The following is a 21616-nucleotide window of genomic DNA, read 5'->3' on the forward strand; positions in this document are numbered from 1 at the left end:
GATGCTCTGTACCAATTAGCCTGATTTGTTTTGTCTGTGGTTCATGCTCTAGGCTCTGCTTTGTTATTTGCTTATGAATATTGGCTCAAAACTTTGCTCCAGTTCCTGAAACCATTAATGTCATTAGTCAAACTCTCATTGATTCGAGCAGGACTAAGACTTGACTCTGTGGTTATTCAGAGGACAGAGACAAACTTTTCAATCAATCACGGGTGTAGACTCATTCTGCTGGGGTCACACAGTTAATACATCCTGTGCCTGTCATTTCCGCTATAAATCTGGGAGTGCTTTTAAAGCAAGAGGAAAACCTGATCCCCTTCCTTTTGCAAGAAAATATGATGGCCCCTTTTATTGCAAACGAGACAGGGGTCCTTTCCTCAGGAAAATCTGCAATGGGAAAGGTAATCTCAATATTTTCCATGTCTCCAGAGTCAGTGAGAGGTAATTTGAGGCGAAGCACTGGCAAAGAAAGTCTCCTATCTGCAAAGCAATGCAAGCCTTCACAGAATCACAGAATTTCAGGGGCTGGAAGGGACCTCGAAAGATCATCCAGCCCAATCCCCCTGCCAGAGCAGGATCACCTATACCAGATTACACAGGAATGCATCCAGGCAAGTTTTGGTATTTCCAGAGAGTGAGACTCCACAACCTCCCTGGCCAGCCTGTTCCAGGGCTCTGTCATCCTCACAGTGAAAATTTTTTTTCCTCATATTTACATGAAACTTCTATGCCTCAGCATCCACCCATTGCCCCTTTTTGGGCATCACCAAGCAGAGCCTGGCTCCAACCTCTCAGGACTCAGCCTTTACATATTTATAAACATTGCCTTCTCCCACTGATTTCCTATAAACCTTTACTGGATCCTGATGATCATTTTTTTTGCCTGGGGATTAAGTCAGTATTCATTGTACTGGTGGTACCTATTAAAAGATCCCTTATTTTCTGCATTGCATCTAGTCTACACAGTGACAAGAAGGGCATGGTTTTTAACTTCTTACAAATGTAATCAAACTCATTGGCTTGGCTTTGGATCCAAGTCACTAAGCTCTCAGGCTTTACTTGTAGAGTGAGATACTTCCAGAAATGTGGTTATTTAAATGAAATAATTCTGAACTACTCTGGGCTTTTGTTTTGCTGAGAGACCCACCTCATGGTGATTGCAGAAATAAAAGCTGCTCTTCCACTCCTTCTTACAGAATCACAGAAACATTCAGGTTGGAAAAGACCCTCAGGATCACTAAGTCCAACCCATAACCCTATTCTACAAGGTTTGCCCCCGAATCATATCCCCAGGCACCACATCCAAACCACCTTTAAACACATCTAGGGTTGGTGACTCCAGCACCTCTCTGGGCAGCACATTCCAACGGCCAATCACTTTTTCTGGGAAGGCCTTTAACCTCACCTTGAGTCTAAACTTCCCCTGGTGCAGCTTGAGACTGTGTCCTCTTGTTCTGTTGCTGGTTGCCTGAGAGAAGAGACCAACCCCCACCTGTCTACAACCTCCTTTCAGGAAGCTGTAGAAAGCAATAAGGTCTCCCCTGAGCCTCCTCTTCTCCAGGCCAAACAACCCCAGATCCTCAGCCTCTCCTCACAGGGCTTGTGCTTGAGACCTCTCCCCAGCCTCGTTGCCCTTCTCAGGACACGTTCAAGTATCTCAATATCCTTCTTGAATTGAGGAGCCCAGAACTGGACACAGTACTCAAGATGTGGCCTAACCAGTGCTGAGTACAGGGGCAGAATGAATTCCCTGCTTCTGCTGGCCACACGATTTCTGATGCAGGCCAGGATGCTATTTGCCTTCTTGGCCACCTGGGCACACTGCTGGCTCATGTTCAGACACATTCAGATATCTTCATATACATAGGTACTGCCCTGCCAACTGACTTTCAGAGGTGGTGGATCTGCATGCCTGTGTGCAGGCATGTGCATGTTTTATAAATGGCTTGATCTTACCTGAGCATCTGCGGCTCTGGTGACATCCCATTTGTTCACATTTCTGTAGTCTCCTCAGTAAACTCACTGGATAGATGACAGTTCATTAAATCTGTTGACAATGCACATCCAGCCTTTCCACCCTCCTCCCCCAGCCCTAAAATGAAAATAAAGAAATTACAATGGCAAGGAGGGAAAATACTGTGCAAATAGCTCTGAAAGCTCTGACACATTTAAACTAAAGCAGTTCCTAGAATCATAGGATGTTAGGGATGGCAAGGGACCGACCTTTGAAGATCAAGTCCTACCCCCCTGCCAGAGCAGGACCATCACGACAATAAATATGCTGTCAGGGACATCACAGCTACTCCAGTGCCATGACCACCTTGCAAGAGCACCAGTGCAATCTGTTGGAGCTGGCTATCTATGTACTGAATTTTTTTCCCCCTCTCACTAACTTTTCAGAGTCAAGATGCTTTGAAAAAGCCCAACATGCAAACCAAGTGGTTCAGAGACAAGATTTCCAGAGACTGCAGTTACTGAGATCAGTTGTTTTAGGAAATCATCTCTGCCAAAATGACCTGACAAAGTTTGCTCAACTTCCTGCATGGCAGACAGTTTTTCCTCAAATACACAAAAACAGCAGGTAGGCCAACCCCAGTGAACCCTTCTCCAAGGGTTCAGCACTTTCAAGCAGTTTTGTTTCGTTTTTCTTAAAGTTGCTACAAACAATAAATTACAAACCCCATTCCCCAGAGCTAAACCAATGCAACTCTGTGTTCTGGTGCAACATATAGGCAGTGAGGCTGACATTTAAAAAGCCTTTATAATAACTCAAATCCACCCTCTCATGCCCCTTGTTGGAATTAGCATCTTGAGCTGATATTGATTAACACTTATTTGGAACAAGCATGTTATTCTTCCATTAAATTTTATTCTAGTCATTCTCCCATCTCCATTTAAATTGTGTTTTCCTCTTGGCTGGCATCCCTACCCTTAGCTACCTCATACACAGGATGCGTTGCCAACTGGAACATGTGAGCAGAGCTGAAAGCAGCGCTGCTAACCTCTGCTCTTTTCTACCCCTGGCAAGTTGGAGACATAACAAACTCAGTGCCTGGAGCCTGGGAAGTGGGAACCTTGAACTGCTTGGAACTCAAAAGAGCCAGACTTCAGGCTATTAAGCTATTGGGCTGGCTCAGTGTGCTGTAACTGTGCACATATATTTTGTGGTTCTTTTCTCTTGGTTTGTTCTATCAGCCCCAGCAAGCCAGATTCACATGCTCTTACCTCAGCTGAGTGTATCCTTTGCTGTCAAGAGATGTACTGAAGACTGTGCAAGTGATTAGACAGTTTTACTCAGCATGAAGACAACCAAACTCTGATCCAGAACGACTAACCCCACAGTTTTAACTTCCAAGCAAACACTCAGAGGAGATAAGATTTGGGCCTACAATGTTGCTTACAGATCTTGGCCAAGGGCAGATTTTACATGCCCCAAATATGTGTGCTTAGAGACCATATATTCAGCAGTAACAAAATAAAATATGGAACCCGGAAATCTTTGTCACAAGTGGGACAAAAATTGGCTGTGGGACAAAGATTCACTGTGAAGAAAGCCAATGAATGGAGGAGGAATGCAGAAACCGTGTGAGTGGTGGGTGAGAAGGCTCCCAAAGCCCTCTCCTGCCATGCCCTAGCCCCTCCTGGTGCACAGAGCACCAACCACAGAGTCAGCACACAGCGATGGGGACCTGGGATAGCAGCTCCTCTACCTACCACAGCTTCTCCGTCCCAACGCTCTTGCTCTGGGCCTTTTCCTATGCAGGTGGAATCAGTGATGGTTTCCCCTTTTGAAGGTCAACCACTGTGTGGATGTCTGCGTAATCAAAAGTGGATTTGACTTGTTTTTTTTCCCCTTTGGTTGTGAGGTCAAGGCTTGTTGCCTTGCCTTTTCTACTCGGGGAAACGTTTCTGTCCTCAATTTGTAAGGCAGAAAGTCTAGCCACAGACATCAACAACTCCCACGTTGCTAGTCTGGGGAACCAAAAGTACGACATTCAAAAGCATCAGCAGGCTAGGCAGGATACAATGTGGCTGAAGTTTCAGTGTAACATTACTGAGTACAAAAATGAAAATATCCAGTGCATTTTAAATGATTAATGTACAAAAGCTGACCTCTCCCAGTGTGCATTAATCAAGTAAAAATGCACACTTTCCATAGTGGTTAATGTTGCAGGTCCATTATTCAGCTTTGATAATGTGCATAAAAATGCTCAATATGACAATGAGTTGGGGTAGCTGAGAATTTAGGATGGTGGCAAGTTTGTTGTAGTATTTGGATTAGCATTCTTAACCTACATCTTGACAACTTCTTGTCTTCATTTTGCAAGAGTTAATAGAATCTAGCTTTATCCTCTTTGAGTTTTGGTTATGTTTTGTTGTTGTATTTTTTTTCTTTATATTTTTTCTTTTAATTTTTTTCTTTCTTTTTTTCTTTCTTTTTTCTTTCTCTTTTTTATTTCAATTTTTCTTTTTTCTTTCTTTTTTTTTCTTTCTCTTTTTTATTTTAATTTTCCTTTTTTACTTTCTCTTTTTGTCTTTTAATTTTCCTTTTTGTTCTGTTTTTTCTATCTTTTCTCTTTTAATTTTTTCTTTTTTTTCTTTTCTTTTTTCTTTTTTATTTTTTTTTCCTTTTTTTTCTCCTTTATTTTTTCTTTCCTTTTTTTTCCTCTTTTTTTTCCTCTCTTTTTTTTTTCTTTTTTTTCTTTTTTTTTTTTTTTAAACAAAACAATTAACAAATACCTGCTCAAACAAATACTACTAGCATTCATTAGTCAGGATGGTTATATGCAAAAAGAAATGATGCCAGATAGTAACAAATCCAAGAGAAGTTTATTATGAAAATGGCACCTGCAGGATGAAAAAAAATTAAGTTACATAAAGACAACCATGTATGACATGTATGAGGATCTACAAAAGTATAAAAAGAACCCTGTTGTAAAATGAAGTATGTACATTTCTGATTTGCAGCATTATCAATGGTCAATGAAAAAAAAATGTTTCAAATAAGCCAGGCACTCAAGAAGTTAGATTCGGTTAGCTTAACACAAAATAAATGTACCATAGCTGTCATTTTTTAACATTTTAATTGTGGAGTTTTGTTGTTTGTTGTTTTGTTTCGTATTGTTTCGGCTTTCGTATCGTAGAGTTGGTAACACTGCTAAGATTTAGACGAACAGAATCCCTTTCCCCCGTTATTCAGCTACTTGGCACCAGTCTCCTCATAAAAGATTTCATATATTTGTACAAGAAATAGTTAAAAACACAGACACAGTCTTCACAGGTAATGAAATTTTTTTTTTTTTTGCTTTTTTGTTTTTTGTTTTTTTTCCATTTTGTCATTTTAAACACTATGGATTTTAGACAGCAGCTGTGATTATCTGTTAGTTTAAATCACCAGAAATCATTTTTTTGACACAACACAGAAACATTTATATAAAAAAAAAAAAACAAAACAAAAACAAAACCCAAAACAACAACAGCTGTCTAGCTGTTTTTTGTTTGTTTTTTCTTCTTTTTTTTTCTCTTTTTTCCCTTTTTTTCTTTTTTTTTCTTTTTTTTTTTTTTTTTGTAGCTGAGAGGTGCACTCCTTTGATTGTTCCATAGCTAGAGTAGAGCTTCCGAGATTAAACTTTTGAATTTCCCCATCGCCTTTCTCACCCCTTTTGGTTTTTTTTTTTTTCAGACCTACTTAAACCCTTCCAATGGAACCTTTAGAAGCTCATTCATTAAATTTGTGGCATCCAATTCTCTCATTTCCCCTCCCCCTCCCCTCCCCCCCATTACTCCACCGTGGCTTGGACCTACTTCTGAAATTCAAAGGTACTGCAGGAATTGACTCAACGCAGCGAGCGCTCACAGGTTCAAAGGAGAGCTGAGTTAACACACGAGCATTTGCACACCTAAGCAAATATTTATGACAACTGTAAGCTCAGTTTCCTTTCTGATTTTTTTTTTTTTAAACAATGCTGGCCAGCCTTTTAAAACCATTTCCTATCTCACTGGTAATTGCTCTACATAGTACTTTGCCAGGCTACCCGGGAGAAAACCAAAGAAATGCACCCTCTGCTTCCAGTTCGAGCACAAGGAACTCTGGGAATGTTAACAACCGAGGCTATATGGCGTCAATTTGCTTAATAGATCTGAGCATTACTCTGTAGTGCATTGTGGGGTACACTGGAAGAGTAAGTCATACCCAGAATTCCTCTGTGGGAAAAATGGCTCCATTAACCTTGAGCTAGTTAAGAGTCTTTTATCTCTGAGAGCGAAGAAGAGAGAACGAGAGAGCAAGAGTGAGAGAGAGAGAGAGTGGGGAAAAGTGTGGAGGGGAAGGGGGAGAGAGAGGTTTGAGAATACACAACAGCAAAGCAACAGCAGAAATTAAAAGGTATACAGACAGTGGAAGCAGCATAAGGTGACATTACAGAGGAAGGCCACCACACAAAAACCACTAACCCCCAAGAATCACTGGTTCACTAGGACTGCAGGAATGGGACTTTACCACTCCGGACTAGAGATAAAGCACAGAGAAGACAAAGGACAAAACAACTACATTAGCTTAGTATATACTGCATATAGTAACACACATTGAAACTGCAATGGGACTGACAGCCAAGGACACTTACACATTGTACACATTACAGTTCTCACATCTGTTATTAGATGCCTTAACAAACAGCTGCCAAAGATGGAGTGGAAGAAGAATTTATATTTGACAGTCATTTGGAGTGTTTGACACTACACTGTGATTTCTGGCAACAAAGACAAAATAGGAGATTTCCTTTCTTTTACTTAATGTGCAGTTTTCAGTTGTAGTTATCTATTTCAAGCTTATTAACCCATTCTTTAGTTTTAAAACATATTGGTTTCCACGCTAGAAATAAGGTCAAACAAACAAACAAACCAACCACCCAAATCAAAGAACAACAAAAAAAAGAAATGTACAACCTTCCCTCTATAATATTAAATGAAAAAAACCCAAACAAACCCAACCCAACCCAAAATATGTTAAATAGTTCTTCTGGTTTTATTCTCTTTTAATTCTTTTTATTTTGTGTGTGTTTTTTTTTTCCCTCTCTTTTTGTTTTTTTTTTTTCTCTTTTGTTTGTTTTAAACTCTGAAGTGTTATTTGCTGTTGTAAAATTAGCCTCAGTTACACTGAGAAAAAAAGTAAAGCAAAACAATATGCACCTAAGAAACTGCTCCTCGCGTCAATTAAATTGAGTTTTTTTGTCTCTTTTTTTTGTTTTGTTTTCCTCTTTTCCCTTTTTACTTTTTTTTTTTTAATCCTAAGCACTTTTTTTATTTCCCCCCCCCCTTCCTTTTTCCTTTTTTTCCTTTTTTTTCTTTTTTTTTTTTTGCAAAAAGGCTTCCTGACCCATTTAAATTTGATGTGAGGCTATGCTTTGTTAGTTTGGAGGTAAAAAATTTGAAAGTCCTGCAGCAAATGTTAATGAGGGCTTTTGTCTTAACTAACCAAGGAGACTGCAGCACCCGACTATTAAACCAGCACGGAACACACTCTTTCCATAAAACCCAGCCCACCAGCTGCATATTGTATGAAGACATTACAGATTAAAAAATGATAGCACCATGGTTTTAGAAATTAAGTTAAAGTTTCAGTAATTAACATTTAGTCCCAACTTTTATTTTTTTTTCCTGTTTTTGTGTTTTTTTTTTTTAACATTCTAGTCACAGGCCAGAAATTAACTTTTTAAGAACCCAAATTATTTTATGTGCAAGTAAGAAAATTTTAACCATAAAAAGAGAATTAAACTCTGCATAAAATTCTAAAATACTATCCCCTATTTAAAGGAATTAGGAACAAAAAAACCCCTTTTCATTTGACTTAGTCAAACAGGGCACATTGTTTATGCTTGTCTCTTTTAATCTTGATCATATCAAGATCATTTTGAAGTAAAACCAATGGTTGTCACTTTAAAATCTCTTTACCACAACACTGAGTATTCTATGGCAGAGGCATACACATATTAAAGGCATCTTAATAAAGATGCAAAGGAAAAAACACACATCTTAGAAGAAGACAAAATGGCAGGCAACTGGTACTTCGACTCTCTGAAGGCAAAAATAAAAAAATATCTTTACATTAAAGAATAAGTCAAGTTAAAGAGAAAGGGGATGAAATGGGGACCATCATATTTGAGAGAATAAGCTGACCTGCTCAAATTCAAAGTGCTAGAATTAAAGGTCTAAATTAAAACATAGTCTATGCCTCAGAGTATAACACTGAACACAGTATGTGGTCATATTTCAATCCTCTTTCCGTTCCAGAGTCTGTGTAGTGTGAATGCCATTGCTGTACACAGGAAATGGAAGAGTGGAAAACAGTCCTTCGGCAGTCGTGAACACATTCCCTGCAGGCATTTGGGTCAGGCTGGCCCCGCTCACAGCACTTCCAAAGGGTCCCGACATGTTGAGTCGGTGAACGTGGTGGTAGAGCATTTCCATCGGTGTTTTAGGATCCAGCCCAAAGCTGGGGCTGTTAACATCAACAAAGTTAACAGCGTGGGTGTTGGGAAGAAGGTTGCCCTGCATGGCTAAAGTAACTTCAGCTGGAGCATACCGAATAGTGCCAGTGGTGTAGACCCTCTGAGCAGCAGTGCTGGTCGCAGCAAGGGTTCCTGTTACCCTGTGAACCAAAGGAAGCACCACATTGCCTGCTTGTAACCTCTGAAGGGCTTCCAGGTCCCCAGTGTACAACAAAGAGTTGGAAGCTGTGGGACCTCCTGGATGTTTGTCCCGTGGAGATGCTGAAAGCGGGGGTGACAAAGGGTCAGAGGAGACAGGAGCCAAGGCTGAGCTGGATGAGGTGCTGAACTGAGTCTTGCGGCTGGCAGTATTTTCAGTCCCTGGCGGGGTGAGAACAGAGTCTGGAATGGAGACATGTAAACTACTGCTGGCTTGTGGGGAAGGGAAGTGCTCGGAGCTGGGGGGCTTGGTCATACTGTAAGGTGATTCATTCCTTGAGATTTCCCTGTTAGGTGGGTAATTCCAAATACTGCTATCGTTATCAAAATTGATAGGTTCTGAGATTTCTGTTTTAATTTTGAGCACTGAGGCACTGTTTGGTGACGAGAGCAGCTGCGGCTGGTCCACCAAAGCTGAGTCAAGCCCGTTTGGACTCGAGGTGCTTGACAGCCTTCTCCGGATCATGCTGCCTCCCTTTTGCTTTTTTCTCCTCTTCTTCCTCTTTTGATGTTTGCTGGAAGACTGAGCATTTACTTCTCCTGCACTGTCTGAGTCCTTGGCACTGTCTGAGGTCAGCGATTCGCAGTTCTGCAACCGCAAGTCTGACTCACTCTCAACGTAGCGCTCCACCTTGATCTGCATAGAGCCAAGAGTGCCAAAACTGTCCTCAGGGGCCTTCTGATTCTCGAAGTCAGAGTTTTCAAAGCTATCATCACTGTCCCTGCTGTCCTGGTTGCTGGAGCTGTTCCCATCATCATTACAGTTCATTTCATTATCCGACTGATTTCCTGACTTTTTCCTGTCAGATTCAGGGTCTTCACTGTTTTCTGACTGGTTTCCTTTCTCATCAGACTTTGAGTTCTCATTGTCCTCTGGAGAAGAAGGAAAGCGAAACAAACCGTTAGCAACAGGGATATTCAGTTACAACCCACGGCCAGATGTTTACCTACCAATGAGATTTGGTTGGGGTAAACTTTATTTTTTTTTTTGGCAAGAGACATTCTCTTCTGCAGAGCCACAATTTATGCAGCACTGTGTTGGAAGAGCCTTGTTCACCGTCAGGACTCAGGACTGTTAATGCACTAAAAGCCTATGCCACACGGCCTGCACCTTGACTGAGGGGGGTCTTTTCATCTACTTGCTGGACAAGAATAATTTTGACAACTGTGAGCACAAAGGCATTGTAGCTGTGTCATCCAAAGAGGAGCCAGGGAACAATCCCATTATGACTGTTCTGTTCTGGTGACTGCTCTTTCACGTCTGTGTTCTCCTACTGTGGGCAGGCATCCAGGTGCAGCACTATTTACTAATGAAGATTCTAGTCCTCTCATCTCATTTTCCTCTCACCATTGCCACTTTGAAAGTGGCATAATGTCTCTGACTTCAGTGGAATTACTGCTGATTTCCTCTCGTGTGAGAGGAGAAGCAGGTCATACGTGTATACATCTGAATGAATAAACCACTTAAAACAATTTTGCTACGTTGCTAGACTGTCTTCTCATATTCCCCTGAAGGGCAGCAAATGAAAAAAAATAATAAAAAATCAGGCAGAGAATTAAATTCTTGATTGATCCAAGTCATCTAAGGGCCACTGAAAATAGCCCAGCTCCAGCACTGAGAACCTGTCACTCTTCTTGCCGGAATTCGTTTAGTTGTGCTTTAGATTTTTACCTAATTCTAATACAGATACAATAAACACTCGAGCCCCCTGGACTCAAGACAGCCAAAGCAGCTTTGAGGCTGAATATGCTCCATTATCATACTATGTTTGAAAGGATCAGGAAGGGCTTCAGGAGACCTCATCTTTTACAAACTAGCCAGAAACCTTTTGTTGGGAAATAAAAGATGTTCTTTCACTCATCAGAGCCAAGTACTGCCCTTTTCAATACACTCCTTTAGGGGAAAAGGGGAAGGGCCGGTTTTCCTCTAAAGATTGGTTACCCCTGGAGCCATGTCAAGAGCAAACAGTTTCCTAGTCCTTCTGGAGAAGGTGGGCTTGACAGGGAAGCTCTCTGAGGATTCAGGGCAATGCACTTCACAAGCCACTCAGAAGGACTCTTGCTTGAGTCATCAGTAGCAGAGAGACCTCCCTTCTGGAAGAATAAAATCTATGGAAGGCAAAGTAACAACCCCAACCACCTCAATCTCATCCAGCATTTCCTTCCACCTAGGGCTGAATTTCTCCTAGCAATATTTTTGAATAATTTGAATTTTATTTTAAAGATTTTTTTTTTTTAAGGCCATGGTTTCTAGCTGGTCAAGAGTGGGCTTAGAGTGAGGTTATCCAAAGCTGCACAAAATTTGCCTGGGATTTTATCAGAACTTGGACTGAACTTGGTTTCATCCAGGATGCTGTTCCAGGTTCAGGGCCTCTGGCATTTCTAGTGAATTCTTTTGTAAGGAACAACCCACGGCCTCTGCTGTCTGCCAAGACTACCAGACACCTTCTTCTGAGATGGAGACATCTGTGCACCTTTTAAAAGTGATCTATTGCTCCGCAATAAGTCTTAGGTGTCCTGAGTGAACACACACTTCTCACCTGAAGAAACTTCAGAGTGCACATGGGAAGTACAAAGTGTTCTCCCACATGTCTGTTATCTGGCTATTTGGCAACAAAACAGCATACAGGAAGTACTGGGAATGCTGGAAGAGATCCCCAGTGATGGTGGGCAACAAGTCTGTCTGCATGCTCAGTATTGACTTAAACTATCATAACAAGCTGTCAAAAGAGAGTAAGGGCAAAACATGAACGAGAACAGCCAGATCACATAACATTAAGGCCTGCTCCTCTTCTTGCTTTTGCTTATGTCCCTGTGATCCATTTTCTCCAGATTTTTTTGGCTGTTACTATAGACATGAGAGGAAGGTCATATATATATATATATATATTGCATACTACAGCAGAGTAACATCCTTCCTTCTTGGGCCACTGGAAATGATGTTCCTTTCAAAGCCAGATGATCTGTACCTATGCCTAGGTAACCACTTTTAAAATTAATAGGGAATGTGTGAACCATCTGTGCACTGGACCATCTGTACACCTAATTTACACATTGAGTTTGACAAGTACCTTTAGCTTGTAAAAAACAACTGAAGTCCCAAACTTAGAGAGCTTTAAAACAAGTGCTTGAACCCATAGCTTCTAATAAAACTCAATTCTTTTAACCTAAAATAAACCCTCAAATTTTGCAATCTTCACTGCTTCCCTAGTGAGACTCTTAAAAATGTATAGATACAGGGAAAAGGGTCATAAAAACTGACAGTAGAGACTTATCTTCAGAACATATGCCTACTCTGGAATGATAAGAACTAGAATAATATTCAACAGCTACAATCCCCAGGTCCTCTGCACAGGGCACAATACCTGGTTTGCAGAGAGTACTGAGGAAATGCAGGCCATGCAAAGATTTTGTTAGTGTTTTTCAATTTGGTTTAGTTTTGCTTTGCTTCCTGTTATAAGGGAACCATCCCTGAGAAGTACAAGCAAATGGCAAGCCCACCATGTGGCTCTCATAACATGAACCTTGTGCGGGCGTAAAAGGCACACCAGGTGCGTTACCTGAGTTGTCCTTTGAGTCTGACTCAGAGTCAGAGGTCTCCGAGGATTCTGAGGTTTTCTCCGGCAGATGAGGAAGTTGTGCAATATCCATTGGAGTGTCCTTGTACTCTGGGTTACTGAAGAGGAGACAGCAAATATAATCACAATTGGATGATTTGCAGTTTCATGCTTTCCCCCCTCTTTTTATATCAAAGTTCAGAAACAAAGAACATAAATAAGAAGAATAGCAGAGCAAACACAGAAACGTCCATTTTCGCTCCTCAGAGCTTCACAGCAGGGATTTTATGAAGGTTTATTTTAATACTGCTGTCAAATACTTATATTGACCAGGCACTAAAGCTCATTTGATTCTGGTGAAGTTTTAGAGCTATCAAAGCATTCTTACTGAAGTGGGACACCGTGGCTTGTGTGCTATCTAACAGAAAAGCTACACTGTGTAATCATCCAACAACAAAATATCTCTTTTTCGATCCCATTACTGTGCCTGGAAGGACAGAGAGGGTGTTTTAACTTTTCCAATCTGTTTCTCTCCCACCGGCAATGTCTATTAGAGTTATCTCTGTAACAATGTTCTCTATCTACCTCTACAGAGCCTTTTCAATACCTGTTTTTTTCTCCCTGCTCCTGTTTTCCACACTTTAATCAAGCAGACCATACACAAAGTTAGTAAGAAGGTGCTAAGTTAGGGCTAGAGAAAATGATCACTTCTCAAAAGAACTTGGCCAAAACCACAGATTTAAAAGGTTATAGATTTTTAAACACGGCACACAGGCATCGACATCACCAAGATCCCAAAAGCAACCACTCTATATGACAGATGCACATGTGCACGTTAAGATGCATATGTTAGGGATAAAGAACTGTCAACACACCCATTATAATCATATCTTCATCTGCTCATGTGGTGCTCACCTGTGACTTGTTAGCAATGAACATGACTGCAATGTAAAAAAGCTACATTACCAGAGGGGAAAAAAAGCCAAACAAAAGAGCATCTTGGTTTGCACCCTTTAAAATGTGTTCCTTTCCCAAATCCGTGCAAAGGCAGGGGAACAGGCACAGCTCGACGGAAGGGGCACAGGAATGTTGAAAAATAAACAAAGTCTTTAATCATTTTTGAATAGGTGAGCATTTCTATGCAGCTCAAATTCCAGCCCGGTGATAGAGCAGAAAATCCGCAGTCCTGCACAGAACAATGCGAAGCAGTGCCGGGGTGACTGACACACTCTCACAATGACAGTGTGCCCACATCCAGCCTGTTACAGGGCGCTGTGAAAATTCAGAGTTCACACAGTTCACACTGAAACGCCGTTCTTACGATTATCATCTTTATGGTTTTGTCCTGACAAAGTGACTTTATTCTGTTGCATCCCAGGGCAGTCCCCAAATTTGCCCCCTCCAAGCAAAAGATGTTTGAGGGCTTTCACACTGTGAATAACAAGTTGCTAGGACAAGAACAGCATTAATCCTCCCTGTCACTATAATTAGTCTATCCTTTTACAGACAGCTGAATCATACTTTCTAATGCATGGAAATGTATACAGACCAGTACTCCTGCTAAGAGGAGACATAATTATGCCTTGATCTGTCATTAAAATATTATTTGGACATTTGGATCTTTTGCAGATTCCAGTACCAGGAAAAATCTAAATTAAAAACATACAACTTCAGTGGAGAAGTTAATCTTTCTCTAACAGGCCAGTGAAGGGAATATAGCAGAAAAATCAAGTTCTGGAAGGAGGCATGGGGGAAGACTGCACTGCTTTGGTTTTTTATGTTTTGGGTATTTTTTGGGGGGGGGGGATTCATTTATTTATTAATTTTGGGGTGTTAGGTATATTATGTTAGAGAAAATAATCTCCTGGGACATTTGTAGATTAGGTTCATTTATTGTCTGGAAAGCAGCAAATGGGACAAAAGCAACTGCTTATAATTCTTATTTTCTAGAATATGAGCACGTTTCTGGGCAGTTTGAAGCCCAATCAGAACTGGGGCAGTAAAGCTGTACTTTCAGTTTAGACCTGGCAGGCTGAAGATGACCTCTTGAAATGCTATGTTCTGCCTCACTCTTGCAAAAAGAGACAAAAACCAGTAGCAGGATGAGGATACATTCGGAAATGCCTATGTTCAATCATAGCAGGACAGAAACATGCAAGCCCAAATGAACAGTTCACTGCTGTGGAAGTTTTCCCACAGTATCCCTCAATGCCCTCCTGTCAGGGGTTGCTTCCTCCTCTTCCCCAAAAGGGGAATCAAAAGTATTTCAACATGCAAGTTTAGGCAGGCATAGTGTCTTCAGGGCTTGCTGGACTTGGCATAATAAGTCACAATCTAACCCCTAGACATGACTTTGAACTCTCATGGAATCAAAGGGAATGTAACAAACCATGACAAGCCACTTAAAAGGAGAACAGGCCAGAAAATGACAATTGCATTTCATGACAATCTCAAGGCTTCAAATTTTATTTGTTTGTTTGTTCTGCTCTGAAATGAAACAGAAAATCCCCCAACCTTATTGCATGTTTTCACAAAGTGGAATGTATTTCAGATGAGAAAGGTCAGATTTGTAATTCACTGTTTCTCAGTGACTGTTGCTCCTCCCTTGAGCTCAGAAACCACTTCTTCAAAAATACTTGGGCTTTGGTGAAATAATTTCTCAGGGAAGAGCCTTTCATTGAAGTTATTACAACTATTTCTGTCTAAAATAGTTCTGACAGTTTAAAATAGTCTGAATTGCTACTTTTATTTTTAAATCCTATTTTGCATTCTTCAATGTGAATACTGGCTGATGGTTACAGAAGCAACATATCCATTCAAGGCTTTTCTCCTGAGAAAATTCCTTTCTCTGGAGTGAACTTGGTAAACACCCTTCTTAGCAACGTTTTTGCAGCATTCCAGAAGTTTGCATTCTCAATAAGCAAATAAACCGGTGTCCAACACGCCACATTGGATTTTATAACACCACTACTGGAAGCTGGTGTGGATCACTTTATCTTGAAGCTCAGGGTTGAATAGATTTCAGGGCAGTGCAGGCATGCAATAAAATGGCAGAGGATTTATCTGGATATTAGGAAGAATTTCTTCACCATAAGGGTGGTCTGACACTGGAACATGTTGCCCAGAGAGGTGTTAGAAGCCTTATCTCTGGAGGTTTCTAAGGCCGGGCTAGATGGGGCTCTGAGCAACCTGATCTAGTGTGAGGTGTCCCTGCCCATGGCAGGGGGGGGTGATGCTGGATGATCCTTGCAACCCTGACAATTCTATGATTCTATGATTTATTTGAAGACTAAGGTAGCATAATAATTCAGAACTATTCCAGTGTACTGAGATATGACAGATGCCTCAATCAATGTAATCAAATGGCAGTGATTTTGAGGTGGACCATATGAAAAGTTCTTAACTTTCTTCAGTAGGTAATTGTTTGGTTTTTTCCCCCTAAACCTCTCACTAACAGTGAGAAACAACAGAGACAGCAGTTCAAGTGAGAGGAGTGCCTGGAAGACCTACCTAAGAAGGTAATTGACCCAGATGATGTTCTTCTCACTTGCATTCTTGGCATTGACAGCTATGGTCGCACTAGACTGTATCCAGATGTAACCTCCGTTCTTCTGCATCCAGCGGTAATACTTTGTTACACATTGACCCTTATTCAGCACTGGCAAGAAAACCCAACAAAACAAAACAGAAGCAAGATACTGTTGTTAGATGAACTTCATTGTACAACACAGCAGAGGTATAAGCAGAAGATACTTGGCTTCCTTTAGGTTCAATGCAGCTCGCCAGTGAGCTGACAAACAGGATCTGGAGATCAGCATAACTATCTGTATGCTTGGCAAGTTTCTAAAGTATAATTTAATCTGTTTCTTTGGAAACTAGTGGAAGAAGAAAAGTAAAAAGAGCTACAACTCTCTGTGGTTCACAAAATACTTATTACTGTGTGGACATTTTCAATGCACTCAATGTCAAACTGCAAAAAAAGAAAAGGGAAGGAGAAAAAAAAGGAGGCAAATTTATATGTGATTTATTCATAGCTCCTAGGTAGACCTCTTTGAGAGTCTGGATATTTGAAAGGTTTGGGAAGATACTCTACCCCTGCTGCTTTGATCATTTCTCCTTATTGCAGGCAATATCAACCACTGAACTTATACATCTGTTTCTTTGATCTTGTCAAACAGAATTTACAGTTCTCACATGAACCAAATCTCCACTGGTCAGTGGGGGGAAAGTCTTGGGAGAATTTACTTTCTAACAGAGCAAAGTAAATCAACAGACTGAGAAAGAGGCCTAAGGGAGGCACAGAATGGCTTGGTTGGAGCCAAAGTGTGACAGCTCTCTCCAATGTTTGAAAACTGCAAGGAAAGAGAGAAACAAGTAAAAGCAATCAGTAATGTGAAACGGTGCTATTAAATGCTCACAGCAAGAAGGCTTAAAAACCACAGACGTTCAAAGTAATACTTTGGCCAAAAAAATGTTGCCGAGCTGAAACGGTTCTGGTTTGTATCTGATGTTTCAGCGTCAGAAGAAGGGGATGCAACGGAATTCTTTTAGTGGAAGGGAGCAGCGGCACGCTCTCCCAAACCCAGGCGCTATTGTTAGTGGGGAAGGTTCTCCCTGCAGCGCTCGGCAATGCCGCAAAGGTTTGGGCGCTAGAGGGCAGTGTGCACTCATAGACACCACCTGCTTTTGTCATGTCCTTGTCTCCGTCTGCTAAAATGAAAAACCTCTAACTGCTGTAATAAATTTGGCTAAATTAGCTGCTAAATGGTTATCTCAAGTAATATGTATTTGCATTAATCATCTTGCTCTAAACCAGAACAAGCCAGAGTCCTAAAGACGTAGTAAATTCATATTGTCCATTTAATTACGGCTAATAAGTGCTTCATATACAATAGTTTCATGAAGTACATTTTCTTTTCTTTTCTTTTTTTTTTTTTTTGGGGGGGGGGGGGGCGGGGTGTAGAGGGAAAAGAAAAAAGTCACTTTGGAAAAGAATAAGTATTTAAGGCAGTTAAAGTTCCTGCCATAAATGTGACAAATGACACTTTGGAGCCTTCAAGTTAACCAAATGTCTATACCCCTAATTACATGTATGAATGTATCTATGTCTAAACCCATGTACAGCAGATTAACTAGAGAAAAAGATATTTACAAAGGCAGCCATACAAACACAGATGCATTCTTACTTTGGAGAGATCCTCCAATTCCCACTCAGTTTTTCAACTACTGAATTAAAAAATGCATGTGAAAAAAAGTGCAATGTAAAATGAAGGTAAAGTCTTCAGCTGTAATGTGACCAATTATTTGTAATCTGGGTCTTGGTGTTAACTTGGTCGAGATAGTTGTTAACTGGGTCTAGTTAAGGAGGTTTGTCTCTAGCAGAGCTTACCTAAATTTTCATTTTTGTATTCCAAGCTCTAAATATTCTGCTATAATAACTTCATTGGCTTCAAAACTTCATTATAGAGCAGCATAAAGATAAAACATGAACAACTGACTACCCAGCATTTCTGTCTAACCAATGCTGCGTTGCCACTTTGGAAAACATCATATAAATTAGTGCAACTTTATCAGTTAAGCAGAATTACAGAAGAAAAGCACTGCTGTAAGCTTTGGTTACAGGAAACTTTTCCATTTCAGTAAATCGGAATATTCAAAATACTCTGCTTACAGCTGACAGTACAACTGATAAGCCTGGAAGTCTGGAGTGATATTATCTCCTTTCTGCAAACCTGAACAGTCACAGGTGTGTGCAGAAACTAGGAAAACATTTCTGCACTTGCATCTACTAATTATACTCTTGTCTTCTTTAGAATAGTTTCTTTCTGGCGAGTTTACCATTCTATACAAATACCAAAGGATGAATCCTCTCAACTGCCCACATGCACATCTGAAAACCAAGGTGCCAGCCAGCAACTGAAGAGCACACTGCAATTCTGCATAGTGATACCTATAAGGACCCAGATCCCCCAACACTTTCAGCTCACTCCATCATGGTCCTTCTTCCTTCAGTACCTTTGATACTGGTTGTTGCACCACTGGAAAAGTCAATGTCACGAGCTGAACAGAGCAGCCATTTCAGAACTATGGGAAAGGGTGAAAATTAACCCCATATAAGTTACTGCTGAAGGAAAAGGTGCTTGCTTTTTCAAGAAATAAAGTTCAGTGCATCAGAGTTGCATACAAACCATCTAGTTAAGAGATCAGGTCCCCAAATTACTGTACATCCAAAGAATATTCGAAATACTGTCTTGAAAGTGAGCTTTCCATGAAGCTCCTCTACCTGCAACTTCCTACACATATTTAGTCAGCTCACAAATCTTACCACATACAAAGGATTTTCCTTCCTGCATCTGCCCAAAGCATGTTTCATATGAGAGATTTGTGGGCCACACTCTGAAGCAAAGTCCCACGATTCAATATAAAAATTCTCTCTGTAAAGAGATTGTCCAGCAGGCCAGCTGTGCTGTACTGCTAAATCTGGTTCTTATATCCTTTGAGAGTGCACTAAGCACCCCTAAGCCAGTTTTGAAAGCTCCTGCTAGAGCTTGAGAAGAGATTTCCCAACATGATGAAAGAGAAAGAATAATAATAATAAAAGATTTTAAATGTTTTCCAATTCATTATATTTTTGTAACTGTTGGCACTGCAAAGCTGAAACACAGAAATGAGATAAGAATTGTTAGAAAAGAGGCAACTAGAAGGACACATCGGGAAGGGAAATCTATCTGGTTTACTGATAACCTAAGGTTATTGAGTAAAGCCCAGTTTCATTCTGAGAAACAGAGTCCAGAGCTACTGATTTTGAGAAGAAATGAAAAGGAAAGAAATTAGTTGACTCTAAGCTCTGCTTGGGAAGTGATGTTTTATTACCAGCCACAGACCATGCATTGCTGCTTAGCATAAACTTCTGAAAAAGCAATGCCATGTGGACCACATCCTGAACGTATTCACACTGTACTTCAGGCAAATCCCTACCTGAGAATCAGGATTCAGCATTTCTAATACAAGAATCCTGGCTTCTACGCTGTGTCCAGCAGGAGTAGGGAGGAGATTGTCCCCCTTGTACTCAGCTCTGGTGAGGCTGCACCTCCAATATTGTGTTCAGTTATGGGGATCTTGTTACAAGAGAGATGTGGAGGTGCTGGAGATGGTGCAGAGGAGGGCAATGAAGCTGGTGAGGGGCCAGAAGAATAAATCTGATGAAGAATAACTGAAGGAGCTGGGGATGGTTAGTTTGAAAGAGGAGGTTGAGGGGAGACCTCATTGATCACTACCTGAAAGGACATTGTAGAGAGGCTGAGGCTGGTCTCTTGTCACAGGTAATTAGTGATAGAACATGAGGGAATGGCCTTAAGCTGTGACTGGGTAGGTTTAGCCTGGACATTAGGAAATACCTTTTCACAGCAAGAGTGGTCAAGCACTGGAATGTGCTGCCCAGGGAGTTGTTTGAGTCACTAACCCTGGATGTGTTTAAAGGTGGTTTGGATGTGGTGCTTGGGGATATGGTTTAGGGGTGAACCTTGTAGAGTTGGGTTATTGGTTGGACTTGGTGATCCCGAGGGTCTTTTCCAACCTGAGTGATTCTGTGATTTTTGTACACTAAGAAATGCACAGAGTTTTAAAGTAATAGTTTAAAAGTCGGATTATAAGTGGAGTACCTAGCCTGGCAGATGGTGCAATATAGGGGTGGGTGAGACTTGTGATTGCATCAACAGGATGACTTGTGGGACTTGGGTTATATACTTACATATATATACATAGATATATACACATATATATATACAGAGAGAGAGAAAGATATGCACACACACATATATATACACACATATAAACCCTCTAATCAAAGGGAATAAATGAAGATTAATGTTTTAAAACTAGTAACCTTTACATTAGATGCACAGATCTATTCCCTAAAATGGTGGGTGCTAAACTTGACTAAAATTTGCTGAAACATTACCTAGTTAGTGCATTTGAATTCAGTGGCTAGCATGCAAGACAGTACATCATGCTATGAAATAAAGGGAGGGGGGGAACTCACTTATTTCTCAGAGTATGAATATATTGCTATGTACACATTTCCCAACAGAGGGATTTCAGTTTTCTGTGGTAGCTTTGCACACAGCAATATTCTTGTAGCAGTGGAGTGAAGGAGGGGGGTGGGGGGTGGAAGAAGAAGAAACAGTCAGTGTTCTTTGCAGGAACCTATTTCTGTTAGAAAATCAAAATAAATCAGTACAAGTTTGTCTTAAGGAATATGGTTACAAAAAGCAAAAGAACATAGTTTCTTCCTGTAAGGCTGTTCTGAGAAATCAAAGCCAAAGCTTCTAAATAGTGAGTTGTGTTTGAAAAGAAGGAAGTAGCTTAATTCAGTTTGAAGAGGAGATGAAGAAATTGGGTATCAAAAGCAGCCTTTTAGGGAAGTCTCGTACAAAAGGACATTTTAGTCATGTGCATATGCATTTAAAAGCTACACTATATTGCGTATTCAGGTAAGTATTGAGTAAATAGGAAATGATGAGATCATCTTACATATTCACACAGCTCCACAAAGAGGCTCTTTGTAACTGGCGAAAATACCGAGGTTACATCTGCCACGCTATTCACCCCGCTCCTTGCAATACCTTTATCAATGACTGGGTGGTATTGATACTGAATTCCCCTTGAGATAAATGTGTAGGAATATTTTTAATTTACTGCATGAGGATGAAAATGCCATACTAAATACCATAGTTGGATACTTAGCTGCAGCCACAAGTACTCTTTCTACATTCACAAAACTGGCAGACGAAACATGAAAAGGAATACTGACTCTTTAATCTCCACTTCTCCACCTAAGGCCCAAGGCAAGCTGACAGGGTAACTTCATTCTGGAAACAGAGGTGGGTTTTTTATTTAGTTTTTTATTTTTTTAATTCTGGATTACTTTTCCTTCTGCTTTTGAAAACTGTGGGCTATAGGGGAATGAACCTGGCATAGACTTAAAACAAGAACAAGTTTCTTTATCTGAAAAGTTACAGTCCTTGATGCTTACAGGAAGGTCATTTTGAAAACCCACAGGAAAAATAGCATCACAGCCAGAAAGAGTGCATTAAGTGCCTTATTTGCTTGTAACAGAGACAGTTTTTCATTTGTAACAGCTCCAAGGATCAAGTGAGCCTTTGATGTCGTAAGGACTTTTCTATAGATTTTGCAATTAGTGAGTTAGATGTTTTTAATAGAAAGTATCTACACATTGGATTTTAGCAATGAAAAAACAGCACCGAGCAATATTTAGCAATCTCAAATGATGTTTGTTACTTAAACGGAATTACAGGCTGGATGGTAGGAGACCTGCAGACATTCGGAGAGCAA

General features: G+C 40.5%; 1 protein-coding gene across 2 annotated transcripts in view; it reads right to left on the bottom strand.

Moving 5' to 3' along the window:
• Positions 1-7673: 7673 nt before the first annotated feature.
• NPAS3 (neuronal PAS domain protein 3) overlaps positions 7674-21616 on the bottom strand; it is a 664058-nt gene continuing 650115 nt past the window's right edge. For both annotated transcript variants that reach the window (XM_009902996.2, XM_054162086.1), the window contains 3 exons: positions 15773-15920; positions 12266-12381; positions 7674-9578 (listed from right to left, as the gene is read on the bottom strand). In XM_009902996.2, the coding sequence (XP_009901298.2) occupies positions 8269-9578; positions 12266-12381; positions 15773-15920 (1574 nt within the window). In that variant the 3' untranslated portion in view covers positions 7674-8268. The remainder of the gene's footprint in view (positions 9579-12265; positions 12382-15772; positions 15921-21616) is intronic.

This window comes from Dryobates pubescens, chromosome 5, assembly GCF_014839835.1.
Source record: "Dryobates pubescens isolate bDryPub1 chromosome 5, bDryPub1.pri, whole genome shotgun sequence".
NCBI lineage: Eukaryota > Metazoa > Chordata > Aves > Piciformes > Picidae > Dryobates > Dryobates pubescens.